Raw genomic sequence first — 18743 nt, 5'->3', positions numbered from 1 at the left:
CTTCCTAAAGTGTTTATCAACTTTCATCATACTTCGTACCTTAATTCATTTTTCCTCGTCACAGCAAGCTTTCTCCATTCCGTCCTATTTTAAACCTTTCACATATTTCGATAACCCTCACCATGCCTGCCACGACAGCAGAAACCCTTTCTTTCGTCAATAAAAATGTCACTGTCGCACCGCTCGTCCTACTTTCCGTCGTAGATCATTATAATCGAGTAGCTAAAGGTACACGGAAGCGAGTGGTCGGCGTACTGCTAGGTCAGAATGATGGAAAGAATGTGCGCGTTTCGAACAGCTTTGCCGGTTAGTAAAACACCCCGCGTTGCTTGTGTTGACAGTACTAACATCAATTTGTTATTTAGTTCCGTTCGAGGAAGATAATGACGACCCGTCGGTTTGGTTCTTAGATCACAACTACGTCGAGAACATGAACGATATGTTCAAGAAGGTCAACGCGCGAGAGAAGTTAATAGGATGGTACCACTCCGGACCCAAACTGCGCGCATCCGATCTCGAGATCAACGAGCTATTCAAGCGATACACACCGAACCCGCTACTTGTCATCATTGACGTCCAACCGAAGGAGTCCGGTGTTCCAACAGACGCATACTTTGCAGTAGAAGAGATCAAGGATGTAAGTCGCCTAATACCCATATCCTTTTTACGTATAATCGGAATATTAATTCAAGATGAATAGGACGGCACAACTACGTCGAAGACCTTCGTACACACCCCATCTACTATCGAGGCCGAGGAAGCAGAGGAGATTGGTGTCGAGCACTTACTCCGAGACATTCGTGACGTAGCTATCGGAACTCTGTCGACACGTATTACAAACCAATTACAGTCGCTACAAGGACTACACCTCCGATTACGTGACATTCAAGCCTACCTCCAGAAAGTTCAAGATGGTAAACTACCTGTCAACCATGCTGTTCTGGGCAACCTTCAAGATATCTTCAACCTCCTACCTAACCTTTCGACACCCAAGCCTGGCGCAGATGGAAAGGGTGGCAATGCAGGTGAACTGTCCTACGCCATGAGCGTTAAGACGAACGATCAACTCCTTGCCATCTACCTAAGCAGTCTTATCCGCGCTATCACTGCCTTCCACGACCTTATCGAGAACAAGATTCAGAACCGGCAACAGCAGGAAGAGAAGGAAGCCAAGGAGGAAGCTGCCGCGACAACGGGGAAGGATGATAAGGACAAGAAAGAGAGTGCGAATGGTGTCAACGGCGAGCCCACAGAAAAGGGCAATGATAAGGAAAAGAAGAAATAAGGGAGTTATGATCATATGGGATAACCAAATACTTCTACACCTACTACCCTGTATATTATCCTCGTTTGGAAGGGAAAAGTCCTACTAACTGAGGTCAGAGGCGTATCATGCATGCATGCTAATTTATAGATGTTCAGTCAGATGGCTGATCTGACGAGGCTATGGTTTTTACCTCATAGACTTTTAGGTTCATGGTATGCTTGAGTTACTACATGTCCATGATGCCAGGATCTACAAGATCATTCCAGAGCCAGAGAAAAATGTGCAAGTTCGTAACTTCGTGAAACCGTTAATCATACCCCCCACCCCAAAGGGTATCTGGAATATTCAGATGTCAGCAACCAAACCCGCAGCCTCCTCCCTACCAACCACCCTCTCCTCGACATACCCCCCAAGCAATCCACCCCACCGCTCAGCCAGTACACACGCAAGCAAGTGCTTGCAACAAGGCACCCCCGCGATCCCGCTTCCTTCCGTACCATCCACACTCAGAGAGCCAAATTGCCAGGTCCTGCCTTCCCCTTCCTCATCTCTCAACCTTTCATCCTGTCCAACCCGAGATGCACCCGCAAGGAGCTCAATGACGTAACTCCGCTGCACCTCCTCCCGCGGAAACGCAGCAAATGCAAATGCAGCGCACGTACAATTCCAGGCATCCAGGCGCACGACGTATGATAGACCGGATGTAGAGGACGGCTCCCCGCCGCCGCGACGCGGGTGCTGTGGTTGGGCGGAGCGCACTATGTAGATATCCGCCCCCTTTTTAGGCAGCCGTGCGTGGGCTTCTGTTATCGTTGTTGGGGATGGTTGGATGAGTATGCGTGTCGCTAGCCGTCGGTCTAGGAGGTCTAAGGCAGGCAGCAGAGTCAGGGGGTAAAGCACGTAGAGCGTGGTTAGGAGCGGGCGGTGGATTGGTGGGATTTGCTTTAGCGGGTTTGGGCTTGTGTTTGTGTTTGGGATTGTGGGGTGGGTGGCTGCAGTTGTGGGTGGGTGGGAGGTGAGACTGTTGATTAGGGATGTTAGGAATTGCCGTGGTGTGGGGATTGGTGAGGTCATTTCCTCGTTTGGTGATTTGCTTCGGAGTCTGGGGGGATGGTGGTGGTGGTGGTGGTGTAAGTGAGAGGATGGTTGAGATGGTGATGAAAGGTTGAAGGTGGAATGGACAGTGTTTTACTGTGCTATGGACTGTATAGGTTGTACAGGAAGAATGTATATAAGAGTGCAGCTTCCTCGCTCATAATCTTCACTTTTTCTTCACTCTATAACATCATTCACACTCTTTCCTCTACTATCATAACCACAACCATGTGGAATAATCGCCATGCATCACATTCTCTTTCTTAGAGTTAGCACTTCTATCTTCAGTGCTGAACCTTTTTTATATATAATGCATCATCCTATTACGACGGTTCTACCTTTATACCAGTCATCTCTAATTTAGAAGTACATGCTTGGGCATCTTCTTCGTCATATAAAAACACCAAAGAGCCGATCATACATTAAATGGCCAAACTAAGTAATATAGCCGCCATGGCCGGAAATCTCGTGGACTGCCGTCGGCATAAAAAGAACCTTCCAAAAGTCGGCAACCCTAACGGATCATGAAGGAGAGGACCGTATCAACGCCTTACTTTCTAAAAACCCGCCGTATTATATTACGGCTGCCATCGAGATCTTCTGTACCCATAGTAACTCGGATGGTGCACCAAAACCTTATTACCTGAGACCTGCGTGATTTCTTCTAACCGAGACTATTATGTTTGTGGGTGGCTCTAAAACATAATGGTTTGATACTAAATACTGGACTTCTAAGTTAATATCGAGTCTACCGTCCGGGTTTTTTTCTTGTTTGATATTTGGAGCATTGGCAAACGTCTCGAAGAAATCTCGTAATGAGATCTAGTCTTGGCCTAAATAATGTAGGTAAGCCTCCCCTTTATAGCCATTGTCCTCTTTATTACACGCAAGTATATGGAATCAAGACAGTTAAAATATATACTAACACACACCTACGTAGTATCGTGGATATCCACCGCCACACGCATTCATGTTTCCGTACGGGAGTACGAATATAATAGGCTTAATCTCCCGCGGTGCGTCTTAAGTCACATAACGACGTGACGGGCCCCGGCAACCCCTATAATTGCGCCAAATCCATGGGCTAGGCATGAAACTGGGATTTAGCACAAATTAAACACCAATCGGCTCTATTCCCATGCGGCGGTCATCAACTAAAAAAGCCTCCCCCGCAGCTTTATACACTATTAATACCTATCGTGATAAACTAAGTGGCTGGGCGGGGTATAAGATCGGTTAGGGGCATTGTCAAACGTCCCGCAGTTGACCGTTCAACGAATGCGTGTTCATCACGAATACATTCACGGGCATCAAAGCCGGGCCCCAAAGATGCCAATTGCATTAAGGAACTCTCGCATGTCGAACTCGTCGGCAAATACAATGGCAGCAAACGCAACTTCCATTACTTCGTTAACCATGCTACGAAGCACGCTGCTCTGAACAGCGCCGCGGATATAGTTTCGCCATATCAGGGGATAAGGAGAGAGAGGTAGATACTCATACGAGGGCTGTCGGGGGATATCCCGGCCCCATATCCGGCGTACCAGTAATTAAGATATCATAAGGCCAACCAAAATCACAAGAAAAGAAGCGCGGCGGCAACTTCATCGTTACGGGAGCTCACGAATGACGCTCTGGGTGTCTAGGTATTAAGGGAATGCCCTTTATCCCTGCTGTCTGAGATCGAGCTACTCTCCTACAGCGAAAAGGGGCGGGGCTTCCCGATACCTTCTATAACTCGACCGCTTCTGTAGCTCGTGGTCTAGGCTTCTGCTGTGGTGAAGTCGGTGATCGTTAACGGATGGATGATGGGTACATCGATTCGCCCTAAATAAAAGCTTTCGTCTTCTGGGATTATGGACCCCCGTCGAAGCAATCACCGGCGATAATTGGGGTATAAATACTTTATTGTTATATCCATTTTACTTATAAAAACGACCATTAAAAACTGGATGTTTAAGATAGTATTAAGGTATCTCGATTTGTTGGCTCTGCGTGGCCCTCAAGAGGGCGTACTTGGGCCTGAAAACATGATAAGAAAATAGGGGCAAATATTATTTAGGAGAATATGTAGGACTAAAGGCGACTTGGATATAGATTAGCAGGGAATCATAAAAGCTGCGGTTGGCACGACTAAGTTATTAAGAAGTAGATCGGTTGTCATGTCGTTGGTCTGTCCATGAGCTGGGTGTCAAACTATCTAGTGACCCGACCCTGAAGATCTGCTCGGTGGTTCGTGAATTGATTAGAAACATACCCGGGTACCTAGGTACACGTACAGGGTTACATAATATGGGGACTTAATAATATAGAAATTAGCTGGACTGGGAGATTCGGAATCGTATCTAAGAGGATCAGGGGTTGGTGGTTTGGGAAGAGTAGAGCTTAGCTTGAGATAAGGCAAACAAAGGGGTAGCGATTGTATGTATACCATCCTATAGCACCAGGGTCTCTCTAGATGTTTCGATGAAATGGTCTTTATGCTACTGAGTTCCTGACTCTGATATCTTGAGACATTGCCTACCTAGGGTATCTTTATTAGCTAGGAGTGACCAGGAAGAAGCTTCGATGTTTGCTGCGAGTCCTCCTACAGGAAGGATTTAGCGTTCTATCTAGCATGGAATCTGTGGTGAAGGATATTTCGGTCCCGGTGAGTTAGTGTTGATGCCCCATAATCCCCTCTGTTATATCGAACAATCATCACGATTGCGGCGGGGATGGACGGATAGACCACGTCTAGGTTCTTGCAATTGTTGGTGACTATGAGGATTTTACTGTATTTGGACATAAGTAACTATGGTAAGTCTGACATGGAGACTGCTAATAGCATTGTGATTGGATCATGTTAGGAAATAGTAAACGCCTCCTGGTTGATTGTTAGTCACAGGTTATAGCTGATCTTACCAACACTTGGGATTCATCGTAAGATACGTCTTTGTCTGGTTGAAAGTTTATAAGAAAGCATCTGTAGAGTAAATTCTCTCTCTTTCGTTCTATAAGACTACACCCGTTCTCCCCATCTCTGAACTGAGCAGTCTGACGAGCAACTTGACGATAACTATACCTACTTATTAGTAACACGACATTGTAAGCGAGCGCGAGAAATCAGCCCATCATGCAATTCTCTAATACCCACCTCATTTCTGCCGCCATGGCCGCATCACTTTTCCTACTTGTGGACGCTGGCCCGGTTCGAGAGTTCCAGCTCGAGACGCGACAGTACGAGAGCTATTGCTGCATCCCAGGGTGCCTCGGATGTTCGAGCAATAGTTGTCTAAATGGTGGTTGTTCTGGAGTTGTAAGTTTGCCACTCTTATAATCCTTATACAAGCTACTTCCTTCGGATAGACTGGATTGGGATGCTTGATATCCGATGATGGAATGATGTTGCTAACTTTGATCCGTATAGTATGGTTCCGTACGTAATCAACAATCCTTCCTTAGCGAACACCCGAGTATTTTATGTGGGCCCATTAGGGAATCACCCATAGAGTTATCCCTAGGGCATATCCAAGTTCCCCAAGCCTGTCGATTTCGAACTTTGAGAAGGTAATACTGACTGAATTGTATAGTGCTGTGCCGAAGGTCGTCGCGAAGTCCTGGATGGAAAGGTCAAGATTTTCAACACCGATGGCGAGGAAATGCAATTCTTCGATTAGGTCCTACAGAGAGCAAATATCCCACGATACCAAGAGTAGAAGTAAGGGATGTTGTCAGCATACTAGAATGTGAGAAGAGAATAATTCGGGTTGCATAAAACACGTAGAATATGATAGATGAACAAACATGATACTCATCCACTTTAGCTTCTTTCATGCAAGTAATGAACTGGTGGTTTCCAGGGTTGATTCTAGATTCAATGTTTCGATTAGAGCGGTCTGTCTTGCAGATAGATAACCATATTTCGTACATTGAATTATGTACATTAGATAAAGTGTAAGTAAGGCACGGTAAAGTAAGTTCAAGTTGAGGTTCAGGTAGACATGTGACCCCTGTCCGAATTCGATCCGCTGTAGAAAGCTGCAAGTCAATTTAGGGAGGTGGGGTAAGCTTAGGTACCTAGAAGTTGGCCCAAGCTCCTCGAAGGTTGGTGCAAGCAGGTACTGGGGTACTTATGTACTTCGATACCAGAATACCCGTTTGTCGGTACTTGAACACGGTGACAGCTAATGCCGACTTAGTGGGGTTTGTTTTCTTAGCTGTCACTCTCCAAAATCAATACCTGAACATCTATTCATCAGCCATCTACACATCCTCGAGTCCAAGATACATCCACATATAACCCCTTATTTGAGAGGACTTCGAATTTCAAGATGGCTCCCGGACAGAAGATGTACCCGAGGGCAACAGTGAAAAAGATTGTCAAGGCGCATTCAAAATGCAATGTTAGCAAAAACGCCGATGTCATGGTAAGGCTGACCCGTCTTCGTTTTATTTACTAGTCTCGACTTCGCGTTTGCGACGCGCCCTAACATAATGTGTGCCGTTACAGATGTTCCTCGACTACGTACTATTTATGCAAACGTAAGTGCTCTCAAGTGTTCTCATTTTATTCGCTTGTTTTTTTACTTTTCTTGAATATTAACGGTCCTAAAATAGTCTTATGAAGGAGGCTGCCATTGACGCGAAACAAGCCGGAGAAAGGGGGATAAGCGCAAGGAGTGTCAAAAAAGCTACTGCTGTAAGTTTCTCGCATGGTATTGTTGAATTGTTTGATTGACGTGGTCGAAGGATACTCTGGCCAAATTCAAGGGTTGAGAGAGAAGTAACTCACTGGGTGTGCTGGATTCATCAGAGCCAAACTTCATATACGACATACGAATCAACCAACGAAGGACGTTTGTGTCTCAGGCCTTGTCATCGAAAAGTTGCCTGCTCGTCCGGTCTTCATACCATGCATCGCGCACAGGGTTCTAAGTGGTGGGGTATAAATATTCCACAGACCTCGAGTCGCGGGTGGTGGGAGGTATTACAGGTGATAATAGGGCGTCGAGTACCTCCCAATTTATGTACTCTCGCAGCCTGCTTACAGATGTATGTACAGTCGTACACAGGCAGCTACCCGAACGTACATATTAGGTGCTTGTTAGCAAACGGCTCACTAGATCTAGGCAGAATACAGATAAATACCTAAGTACGTATTACGCCTACCTAATTATCAATCGCAAATTAAAGTGACAAAAATAAGAAATACACTGGTATCGTGTGAATAAATTCAATGTTAGGTACTTAGGTACGTGAGTATGTATACATTTTAGATATATGCACGGAATATGATTTCCAAGGTTCATTTGGTACTTGCCTGCCTCTCCTTTTTTTCCACTTTTATTCTTCCTAGGGTTTCTGTAAGTTTCGCCGGTGGGTTCTGCTGACATGGTACAGCGGGCCGGTGCATAGATCTTTGGGGGCTGTGAGTGCTTTCCAGGGTACATCGAGGGGGGTTATTGGGGCCTAAGTACCTAAACTTTTGTAACCTAGCAGCCTGAAAAAGTTCCGATCTAAGCCTGAGGGTAGGTAGACCCAGAAGTCGCACCTGCAGAAAAATAACATCCACTTCAACTTCGGCCGACCAAAAAAAAAACCCACTGCATCATTTTCTCAATCCGTCTCACTTCCTCTCCCCCCACAACAAAACAAACCTACTCAACTCACTTATTGTTACCTAGAACAACTCTACTTACGACCTTTTCGTACCTTAAAGAATATTATTCAACTATTACTCTCACATTTCTCTTCCATACTGACGTTTCTCTCCTATAACAAGAGAACTTTGACCCAGTCGGCGATCTGAGCAAACGAGCTCCCGAGTAAAAAAATAAAAAAAGAACCCACTTCCTCACCCACCAACCAGATTCGCTGAGCACACGACCAAACCATACTTCTCATCATGCCTTCTACCGCTGTGCAGAACCCTCCCGTCCAGACGGAATCTAAGTCTGCAAAGAAGAAGAAGGCCAAGGCCGAACGAACCGAGTCTCCTGCGCCCTCTGCCCTGTCTGTTGCCGACAAGCCTGCTTCTGTTGCCGGTCAAGAAGGTCAGGAAGAGAGCTCCGAGAGCCCTTATATCCGCGAACTTCAGAAGTCAGTTCTACTTCACCACCACTATCCAGTATCCACTTTTATGCTAACCCTTTTGCTTAGGAATATTCGCAACATCAACAAGAAGATCGTAAGCTCCCCAATCTGTCGCGTTACTACCCAACCCTGCATAGAGCTTCGTACCTAACTAGCTACCTCGTGATTTAGGCCAACGCCTCCAAGACCGACGCTCTAATCGACCAACACAAAGACAAGTCTCTTGACGAGCTTGTCAATGCTAAGATCATCAACGCCGACCAACGCGCCCAGCGCCTTAAGAAGCCCCACCTAGAATCCCAGCTTGCCCAAATCGAGGAGCAGCTCGCCCAATACAAGAAGGTCGACGAAGAGTACCGAACTCGCGCTGCTACCGAGAAAGCTACTTTGGAAAAGACTCTTACCGAGAAGTACGAGAAGGAGAAAGCAGATGCGATTCGTGAGCTTAAGGAGCAAGCCGCCGCCGATGCCAAGAAAATCCAGCACGATAGCTTACTGACCTTGTCGCAATTCCTTCGACTAGCTGCGGCTCGAAGAACAGAAGAACATGATCCTGGTCTAGACGAGAATATGGCCTTGGAGGGTGTTCTTCTGAACGTTTACTCTGGTGATGAGAATGCTGTCTCTACCATGATCAAGCTTATTGACGGATCAGAGGAGAAGACGGTCAGCGTCTCCGGAGAGGAACTCCAAACTACTTGTAGGTGCTAATGATACATCTACGGCTTAAGGCTTTCATACTAATTTATCTTTTTCGCAGTTGACCAAGTCAGGGTAGCATCTGCGGCCCACGTGAGCCTGTATGCTGCAGGTGAGGATGCTCTCGAGTCCACCGAGACGTCTGTCGAGACTACGACAGTCAACGGAACCGACCCTACCGTCGCTCACGCTGGTCTTACCGAGATTGATACCACTGGTGCTACTGCTCAGTTGACTAATGGCCATACCGAATCCACACCGGTGTCAGGTGCTCCCGAGAATTCTGGTGTCACCGATAGCGCTGCCAACGCTGCGGCTGAGTCTCAGTGGGACGCTAGCAACGACTTGAGTGCCTCTAATTCCCAGGAGGACTGGGTTAAGATCCCGCGAAACCCTGCGGAAACCGAGAATGGTCTTACAGCTACCCCAGCCGCCAACGGCAATACTCAGTCCTGGGCTGATGACCAGCCTGAGAACCCTCCTGAGGTGAGTGAAGGACCGATCCCTATTTTCTGAATGAGTATATCGCTAACTATTCTTAGACCCAGACCCAGCCCCAGTCTCAATCTCAGACCCAAGCTCAGACTACTACCCGTACCCCCACAGAGGCGAACGACGGATTCCACCAGGTTCAGCGTAACCGACCCCGTGGCGACCGTGAAGGTGGATGGAGAGGTGGTCGTGGACGAGGTGACTACCGAGGTGGCTACCGAGGACACGGACATGGTGAAGGACGTGGACGTGGCCGAGGTGGTCGAGGCCGTGGTGGTGCAGGAAACCGTGGCGGACGACCTCGCACTGAGGAATCGTAGAGGATTCGATCCCGTGCCTCTATCCGTCGATCTTTTTGTCGCATTTCTCGGGATCGACTTTTGGCTCAACAGCCTTGGCGCTGATCTGCCTTGTTTACTTAATCCCCACTGGAACTTAGACCCTTCTCGTCTGGTTACATAAGGGAGAAAGATGACGGTATGACGGCACTATCAGGATGTCGGGCGTGCCTGCGCGCACGTGTGTATTCACGAGAGGGGTTTGTAAACCAAAGCAAAAAAAGGCATTTTGGCGGGTTTGCGTTGACATGCATTCGGATTAGCCTTTTTCTATCGGTTTTGATTTTGTTTCTTCACTTTTTTTCTTCTGGACGGCAGGGGAATGAGGGTTTGCGGCCATCACGAACTAGGCGTCGGCATATTTTTTATTTTCTCACTCTTCGTCTCTTGCAAAAGGCAGGCGGGTAGAGAGAGCTTGCTTTTGGTAGGAGGGGAAAATAAAAGGGACGGACGGATGGATTCCAGGTTTTTTGCCTCCCTTGTCTGTACATCAAAACCACAACACTAAAAGTCGTAGCATTTACGAAACGCGTGCACAAAAAGTCGGCTTAGGGTAAATCGGTAATGACAATGAGAATCATGAGGATATGACGCGCGAATGTGTGTTTTATGGTGTTTATGTGATGTTGTATATGTGATTATGAATATGAAGTTTGGGTATTGTAGATATATGTCTGCTTTATATACTTATATACCTAGACTTTAAAGCACATTGGTTGCTTGAGGACATCGTAGGTTCACTTAAGTAATTCCGAGGCAGAGTCAACACAAACTCGACTCGTTTGCCTCAGGGTTGAAGGTCTACTAAGTCATCAGGGGATGGCTTACATAATTAACTTACATAACAGATTATATAAGCGCTTACTTAATCTGTATGGGAAAGGGGATGATTGTTGAATCAAATATGCCACTCGGTTTGAGTATCGTGACATTTACATCGAAGTAGTATTTGCTATATTTTATACAACTAGCACTTCAACAGAATAGGGTGTATGTTCGAGGCTAAATAACAATAAGGGAGACATTAAAGTAGAAACATTTATGGCAAATATCACAGCAAACCTAAGTCTCTTCAGTAGCAGATTATCAAGACAATTTACAAGGCAAAAATTACGGATTGCTTATTGTAGTTTATTCATTGTGGCTTTTAGCTTAAGGTTCTTATACACCTTATACACTACCTAGGGGGTAGGTATGGTTATCTTGGCCTGCAATCTAGCTTATGCAATCATAATTACAATGCCCTGCCTCTCCCTTACTGGAGATAACCATTGGCACCTAGCCATTCTTTGATGTTCTCCGCGTCTCTCTCGCGATAAGCAGCACGACCACGAATGGCATCCTTGACCTGCTCTAGGGTACGGTCGAAGGCGCTAGTATCCTTATCCTTGAAGAAAGCATCGATCTCGGCAATATACTTCGTATCCGTGAATCGTTGTAATGTCAATTTGACGAAGCGGTCCAAAACAACCGGGTTCGCCATCTTGGTTGTAAGTTTCTCCCAATTCTCTTGGATGTACTTCCATTGGATTGGGCGCGCGACCGAGTTGGTGGACAATGCGCTACCAAGGGTATGCATATCACCTGAGGGTACCGATTCGGAAGGAGGAGCTGGCGGGGACAAGTCGCAATTGAAGGGCAAAATGCTCTTGGTGATAAGCTCGAGGTCACGGACGTGGCCTAGTGAAGCAAGGCAGACCTCCCTGCCGTCAATGGATGCTCCGGTGTACCATTCTTTCTTCAAAATTGGCACTGTCCTCGCCGGGTCGGTCTTAATAGCAGTGCGGTAAGCTACGGTTCTCAGATTCGGGTGTAAAGGAGTTCCCTTATCAGCCCAAGAGTTAAATAATGACTTTGCCTTCTCGATTACCCTAAATTATTTGTTAGTCAATAGAATACAACGATGATTGAAGACAATCTTGGGAATTGTTGGGTATGGAATTTTCGTAATAGAAATACTATAGGATCTTCGAGGAATGAATAACTTACTCAGGGTGGCCATTTGCTGCGGCACTGAGCAAGAGTCTCTTGCGCAGTAGGCCTGTGAGGTAATCCTCGCCTTCAGGGAAGTCCCAACCGATCTTTTTCACGGCGTCGCTAAGAAGCTTCAAGGAGAACTTCTCCAGACCGCGCTTAATAGCATCGTCATCACCGAAAATGGTCTTAACAAGACCAATAGAATCCAGAACCTGAGCCCAGACAAGGTGGTTGGTCTCTTCCCTGAAGCCTTCGAGGAAGGACAGAAGAGCAGGGGTGGTACCATAACCAGAGAAGGCTAGATCGGCAGCAGAACCGATAATAGAGATCTTGTCTTCGTTGCTCAGACGGTCAAGCTGCGTACTAAGCTTTGCAAGACGGGCTGGAGGATAGTTCGTTCGGTAGAAACCGGTAGCATTGCTGTTGATCTTATAGAACTCATCATCGATATCGCGGATCGTTGTGCTCTTTTCGGTGAGAGCTAATCTCTGGATGTCTTGTTGTCCTACTTTGCCCTGCAGCGATATCGGGACCCACCATACTGTTTGGTCTTCTTCAGGTTTCACGTCACCAGTTGATAGATATCGATTCTGCTTAATTGAAATCTGACCAGGCTCCTCAGCAACGGTCACCAGTGGATGTCCAATCTTCTCTATCCAGTTGCTCATTAGACCATTGACGTCAGTACCAGAAGCTTCACTCAAAGCCTCCCAAAGATATTCGGTCTTAGCATTGCCGTAAGCGTGCTTCCTAAGATATGTGCCAACTCCCTGGAGGAAAGTTTTTTCGCCTAGTTGACTGACAAGCATTCGTAAGGTTGAACAACCTTTGAGGTAGCTAATGTGGTCGAAGATCTGGTTCACATCAAGCGCATCCTTCACCGGGACATGAACAGGGTGTGATGCACGCATTCCGTCGAGTTTGAACGCCATTTCCATTCCCTCATTCACAAATTGGGCCCACACTTGCCAGTCAGGGTGGAATTCATTGACAGCATACCAACCAGCCCAAGTAGCGAACGACTCATTTAGCCATAGCTCGTCCCACCAATCCATAGTGACAAGGTTACCAAACCATTGATGGGCCAATTCGTGGGCAACAACATATGCGACGCGGTTCTTGTATCTAGCATCTGAAGTCTTTTCATCGAACAACACAGCGGTGGTACGGTAGGTCACTAAACCCCAGTTCTCCATAGCTCCGTGAGTAAATTCGTGAACGGCAAGCAAATCCGACTTCGGAAGTGGATAATCAATACCGAAGCTCTCCGAGAATAGGTCGATGGTTTTCGGGGCGTGTTCCAAAGCAAATCGGCCTTGTTCCTTCAACCCGCGGGTAGTGTACACACGAACAGGGATTTGCTTTCCGTTATATCGCCGTTCGGTGTAAGCTTCGACGTACTCGAAATCGCCAACAGCCCAAGCCAAGAGGTAGGTACTCATAACCGGAGTTTGCTCAAAGGATACATTCACAAAACCATCTCGGCTTTTCGTGGTGTCTTTAACCGGCATATTGGACAGAGCAACCTGGTCCTCTGGGATTTCAATTTTAAAATCGAAAGTTGCCTTCAATCGGGGTTCGTCAAAGCAAGGGAAAGCTCGGCGGGCATCGCAAGCCTCAAATTGAGTGCTCAGCATATAGTGGAATGTGTCATCTCTTGGCACTGAGGCGGCAGCGGGAACAACGGGCTTGTACTTGCTTCGGTAGAATCCCTCCATGTGATTGTTCATTATTCCTTGGAAGGTGATCTGAAGAGTTGCCTTCTGCGAAGCCGGAACCTCGTCGGCGAAGACAAGGGTTGCGCGTTGCTTCTTCTCGTCATAATTAAATGTGGTAGTTTCTATGATCTGAGAAGCCTTGGTGTAGTTGACAGTGACCTTAGCAGTGAGTAGCTTTAGTTCGATAGAGTTGATAACAATCTCCTTGACGGGCTCCGCAATTGAAACGTCGATGGCTACACTTCCTTGGTAAGACCAATCTTTGAAGTTTAAGGAGGAGATAGAGAGATCATAGTGAGACGGAGTGACAGTAGAAGGAAGAACATCTCGGTCCGCCATGATGGATGAAGGTATGATAGCGGAACAAGAGACTTTGGACGACGAAGAGAAGAAGCGGCAACTAGACACACGTGCCGGTTTATTTGTACGTAGGCTATTTATACGTAGGAGAGTTGCCCCACGTCGCAAACAAGTGAAGGGAGTACTGTGGTGGTATGTGTCGAGGTGGGGTCCGGATCTAGATTGATGCTGCGAATGAATAGCTGGGACAAGGACGGATTGGGCAGGTGTCCAAGTAAACGATCGACAAGGTATGCGAGTCACAAGACTCTTGTCCAATGGTTTGAAGAAGCAATTAATTCTTGTGGCGGATATTTGTGAATTCGTACGAGTGGTATATTGTTTGGTTGATTGCTTTGAGATAGATGCAGCCGATATCCTGCAAGCAAAGTTGGTTGAGGTAGTAGAAGTTGTAGTTTTGGTGGTTGAGGTTGAGGTTGAGGGTAAGTGTGAGGTGACAGAGGTGACAGAGGCAAAAATAGTGCCTGAGCTCATAGAACCACCGCTGCCCCTCAGTACAAGATTCCCGCCCATGTTAGTGTAAGTGTTAGTGGTTCCTACCACAACTGCCCGGCCGAGTCGACCAATAGCATCTACTAAGGTTGTGGATGCCATTTTAAGTCGAGCCGGGTTAAATGTACAATTTACTTTTAGCTAAGAAGTATTAACATTGATAAAAGATATACGGAAATACCCGCGGAGTACGTAGAAACTATAAAGGAAGAACGGACGATAAAGGGGAGTTAATTCGGCAACAATTGGTTGAGATTCCCGGCTACATGTAATCTTGTACCTAAGTTGAAAGATGACCTACATGAAGATTCTATAAAATCATGATGCCTAGATAAGTAGGAATATTCAAGCCGAAGGAATTCCCAGGACTTCTGAAGTAGGTAACATTGTAAAGCAGTAGTATAGATGAGCAGTGATGCTGTTGGTTGAAGCAAGCTATCGTATAGGTATATGTGGGTAGGAAAATACTCGGCAACTGGTTTGGGTAAATGCGTCTTTTTCGATGGAAATACAAACAGCTTCCTATCTCAGCTAGGGGCTAAGGTGGTAACTGCATAATTTAATGTAAAATCGAAGGATGGTAGAGGTCAATGGCATTGCGACATGTTATTATAACAAGCTGTAAGGGGAAGAAAAGCATGTCAGATGTAAAAAATGATGAAAAAATTAAAGCCAATTTAGGTGTGAATTTTCGATGTTTTATGCCGCGATAAATACGTACCCAGCTTATAGAAGCATATATATGTGATTACGTAAGAATATACCGAATATGTGCATGCTATATCCACTAGGAAAGCGCTAATTCTAGGTACCTATTGTAGAACAATAATAAACATTACAGTGCTTTCTTAACCTTCTATTTACCCCAAGTTGGTTCAATATATGGTTACCCATTCACAAAGCTGACCATGAAACAAATCTCAGACATAATCTCTGCCGATTGAATGAAGTCTTCAATCATATCGTCTGTCTAACAATGGATCCGCCAGATGTTGGCAGCAGTGGCGGTTCCGCGAGGAACTTTGCCAGTCTCCGCCAACAACAGGAAGAATTCCGACGACGATTAATGCGCCCCGATCGTGTTGCTCGCATGTCGCAGGGCCGGGGCGGGGATCCGGTGCGAACCGGGGTACCTGAAGCTGCCGAGCATCTTACTGAAACCTTCAATGACGGTACACGACCGGATCCGCAATGGGCATTTCAGACACCCCAAGGTTAGCCTGATTTTCCTGTTGTTGTTGTTGTTGTTCGTTTTCCGCACCCCTCTCAATTCATTCCCTTCACCTTAAGACCTTCATATCTTAAATCTCGTGCCACCCATCATGGATACCCACGATTTTCCTGAGTCGACGGTTGGGGTTTCTCCAACCCGGCGCCTAACTAGGTCCAACTCGTGGCCAGTCGCCGTACCCTCTGATGAAACAATCGAGACGTATCTCAGAATTCAAGAAATGCAAGGGATGGCGGCTCGAAGATTTGGGGGCCCAGAAATTGTATCTGAAGGACCAGATTCATTCATTTCATCTGACATTTCGCTAGACACACATTCTATCGTTGAAGGGGATGCTGAAGCTATGGATGGTGATATTGATGTTGATGTCGATGACGTTGTTGAGGGCGACGAGAATCAGGGTATCGAAGATGAAGTTGAACACGAGGAGCAAGGCGAAGAGGATGAGGAAGACAATGAAGACGAGCAGGCTTTTGATCCCGCCGCAGTTGGTTTGAAGGAAATCAGCAATCTCGCGAGTTTCACAGTCAGCAGCTACAAGCCCGGATGTGGCGTTAAGGAACTTCGAGATGATGATGTCAATCAATTCTGGCAGTAAGCGGATTGTAATTCGTTTCTTTTTCTAAATTGATTGGCTAACGCATTGTTGTCTAGGTCCGATGGCCCACAACCTCATCGATTGAACATTCACTTCATCAAGCGCGTGGAGATTCGCGTCTTACGACTCTATCTTGACTACGATCTCGATGAGAGTTACACACCCACCAAGATTCAGATCACAGCCGGTTTCAGCCCCAACTTCACCATTCCATTCACCACTATGGAGCTTAACGTGCCCAAGGGTTGGATTGATGTGCCTATCGCTGGAGCAGGTGGCGGCCACGACGGGGACTCACTCAGCTGCTACTTCGTTCGAATCATCGTTCTAGAGAACCACCAGAATGGCAAGGACACGCACATTCGCGGGATCAAGGTGTACGCCTTAGATGACACCGCAGATACCGCCGAGAACAACCCTCTTGAAGAGGTAATTGAGATGCTAGACGATCACGAGTACCGATTGGCAGCATTGAGAATCCACGATAACGACGAGGAGGGCCTTGAGAGACTCACAGAGAAGAGAAAGGAGAAAAAGGCGAAAGCTAAGAAGTTTATCCCTAGTGATGGTGGACTTACTATCCCTGACTTCATGAGAGAGCCCGAAATTCGTTAAAGGTGATCATCTAGGCATTTGGAGGATTCGCGGTGTGTTTATGGCAAGTTCGCATATCTAGGCGCTAAGGGCGTTGTGAAATACTGGGTTTTCTCCTTAATTACGATACCCTATGACTGCTATTTTTGCTTGTTGTATTGGAAGGAGGGTACCTGTGCCTAGGGGCCTGCAGGGCAAAATGGCGTGTACTTAGGTCGCTTAACTATCGGGCGATCTTACGAAGAGGAGAGAACATGAGGATCCGGTAATGAAAAGGTGGTAGCTGAATGATGCAATGATTCTTTTCTTTATAGTATTACTAATCTGTTTATATTGCCCTTTAATTCTACGAATCCGTGTAAGTGGAAGAGAATAGAAGAAGCACGTCCATATAAGTTATCTAGGTATGCCCAATTAATTATGAATCTTTTGGGGCGGTTTAATGATAGAGTCCAGCGTTATGAACAGGGCTACAGCGAACCGACAGCGCGGGTATCTCCACTTTACTACGGGTTTAGCCGTCCGCTAAAATCCTGCGATCTAGGGCTTGTAGGTACCCCTCCAGCCCTCCTCACTACGACATTAAACCTCCCTCCTTCAACAACATCTCCCGCTTATCACCATAATATCTAACATGAATATATGAAGTGTTGCCATTCTATTATGGCAATGCTTAGACCATTTATCTTATAGCATAGGTTCTGCATAATACCATCTCATAACCTTTGAAGCCCTTCTATAGATCGTTTAATGAATTGAAATGTCTTCATCCGATATCACAATGGCTCGATCGCTTCCACCGAACCTCGTGTCCCTCTTCACGCAAGCTCTTAAGAGCTACCAACTTCCCAATGCGACTTTCCGCGTCTTGTGTTCCTTAACGCCATCCTCCTTATCTACACCTACCGAATCACTAATCCTTCAACCGCCCCAAACACCTCCGAAAGCACTTCTCGTCTTAGACTCGTCCTTCAACCCACCGACCCTCGCCCACCAAGGCATGGCACTGTCCGCGCTTTCAGAATGCAGAGAGCCAGGGGAGGATAGTACCCCTAGATCACGAGTCCTGCTCCTTCTCGCCGTCAACAACGCAGACAAAGCGCCCAAACCCGCCGCCTTCCCACAGCGTCTCGCTATGATGTACATATTCGCGCAAGACCTACTCTCCACCACCTCCACCCTCCACGAACCTCAAAACACATGCGAAGCCGTCGACATAGCCGTAACAACCGAACCCTACTTCCACGCAAAAAGCGCCGCAATCGCAACATCCGACTTCTACCACATCCCCACAAACCCAAGCGAAGAAACCAAAGCCATAGAACAAGTATACCTCACAGGCTTCGACACTCTAATCCGGATATTCAACCCAAAGTACTATCCCAATAACTCCATGGCACAAGTCCTCAGTCCGTTCTTCGCGCGCTCGAGGCTACGTGTTACGCTGCGCACAGATGCTGAGTGGGGCGATGCGGTTGCGCAACATGCGTATTTGACGCAGCTGCGTGATGGGCGTTTGGAGGAGGCGGGCGGGGTCTTGGAGTGGGTTTATAGGGTTGAGATGGTGGAAGACCGGAAGGAGGGTGAGGAGATAGTGAGTAGTACTAAGGTGCGCGAGGCTGTGCGGAGGAGCGACTGGGTGGCTCTGAAGAAGTTGGTTAGTGAAGGCGTTGCGGAGTGGATTCGTGGGGAGGGGCTGTATGGGGATGGGGAGTAGGCTCAGAGGATAGGTAGGCTCGGGTCTTGGCCATCTCGCTAGTATTGCCTATTGTCGAGTCTGGTACGGCTGAGGTCGGCTGAGGCCCAG

The 18743-nt window shown here is 46.9% G+C and overlaps 8 protein-coding genes across 8 annotated transcripts; 6 read left to right on the top strand and 2 right to left on the bottom strand.

Moving 5' to 3' along the window:
• Positions 1-122: 122 nt before the first annotated feature.
• Positions 123-1285, top strand: F4822DRAFT_429225 (maintenance of mitochondrial structure and function-domain-containing protein; the record flags this gene model as incomplete). The annotated part of the gene is made up of 3 exons (XM_051461054.1): positions 123-306; positions 366-637; positions 701-1285. The coding sequence occupies 3 exons, from the start codon at positions 123-125 to the stop codon at positions 1283-1285; spliced, it is 1041 nt and encodes a 346-aa protein (XP_051314382.1).
• A 164-nt stretch (positions 1286-1449) lies between these two features.
• On the bottom strand, positions 1450-2759 carry F4822DRAFT_251419 (uncharacterized protein). Its single transcript, XM_051454438.1, has one exon. The coding sequence runs from the start codon at positions 2339-2341 to the stop codon at positions 1613-1615; it is 729 nt and encodes a 242-aa protein (XP_051314381.1). The 5' UTR covers positions 2342-2759; the 3' UTR covers positions 1450-1612.
• Positions 2760-5513: 2754 nt separating this feature from the next.
• On the top strand, positions 5514-6021 carry F4822DRAFT_429223 (uncharacterized protein; the record flags this gene model as incomplete). The annotated part of the gene is made up of 3 exons (XM_051461053.1): positions 5514-5660; positions 5772-5780; positions 5935-6021. 3 exons carry the CDS (start codon positions 5514-5516, stop codon positions 6019-6021), a joined length of 243 nt encoding a protein of 80 aa, XP_051314380.1.
• A 344-nt stretch (positions 6022-6365) lies between these two features.
• On the top strand, positions 6366-7598 carry F4822DRAFT_403322 (uncharacterized protein). The gene is made up of 4 exons (XM_051458113.1): positions 6366-6771; positions 6855-6886; positions 6962-7043; positions 7094-7598. Exons 1-4 carry the CDS (start codon positions 6676-6678, stop codon positions 7118-7120), a joined length of 237 nt encoding a protein of 78 aa, XP_051314379.1. The 5' UTR covers positions 6366-6675; the 3' UTR covers positions 7121-7598.
• A 338-nt stretch (positions 7599-7936) lies between these two features.
• F4822DRAFT_403317 (uncharacterized protein) lies at positions 7937-10666 on the top strand. Its single transcript, XM_051458112.1, has 5 exons — positions 7937-8443; positions 8504-8531; positions 8609-9137; positions 9198-9622; positions 9679-10666. Exons 1-5 carry the CDS (start codon positions 8250-8252, stop codon positions 9946-9948), a joined length of 1446 nt encoding a protein of 481 aa, XP_051314378.1. The 5' UTR covers positions 7937-8249; the 3' UTR covers positions 9949-10666.
• Positions 10667-11083: 417 nt separating this feature from the next.
• Positions 11084-15165, bottom strand: F4822DRAFT_403315 (peptidase family M1-domain-containing protein). The gene is made up of 3 exons (XM_051458111.1): positions 14815-15165; positions 11956-14654; positions 11084-11837 (listed from the first exon to the last, which is right to left on the bottom strand). The coding sequence occupies exons 2-3, from the start codon at positions 14613-14615 to the stop codon at positions 11222-11224; spliced, it is 3276 nt and encodes a 1091-aa protein (XP_051314377.1). The 5' UTR covers positions 14616-14654; positions 14815-15165; the 3' UTR covers positions 11084-11221.
• Positions 15166-15343: 178 nt separating this feature from the next.
• Positions 15344-17486, top strand: F4822DRAFT_403314 (anaphase-promoting complex, subunit 10-domain-containing protein). Its single transcript, XM_051458110.1, has 3 exons — positions 15344-15727; positions 16053-16338; positions 16399-17486. The coding sequence occupies exons 1-3, from the start codon at positions 15490-15492 to the stop codon at positions 16955-16957; spliced, it is 1083 nt and encodes a 360-aa protein (XP_051314376.1). The 5' UTR covers positions 15344-15489; the 3' UTR covers positions 16958-17486.
• A 231-nt stretch (positions 17487-17717) lies between these two features.
• On the top strand, positions 17718-18653 carry F4822DRAFT_429218 (Nucleotidylyl transferase; the record flags this gene model as incomplete). The annotated part of the gene is made up of 1 exon (XM_051461052.1): positions 17718-18653. One exon carries the CDS (start codon positions 17718-17720, stop codon positions 18651-18653), a length of 936 nt encoding a protein of 311 aa, XP_051314375.1.
• Between the last annotated feature and the right edge of the window lie 90 nt (positions 18654-18743).

The sequence above is a fragment of the Hypoxylon trugodes genome, assembly GCF_022578975.1.
Source record: "Hypoxylon trugodes strain CBS 135444 unplaced genomic scaffold F4822scaffold_5, whole genome shotgun sequence".
In the NCBI taxonomy this organism is placed as follows: domain Eukaryota; kingdom Fungi; phylum Ascomycota; class Sordariomycetes; order Xylariales; family Hypoxylaceae; genus Hypoxylon; species Hypoxylon trugodes.
This window is presented reverse-complemented; position numbering and strand designations above follow the sequence as displayed.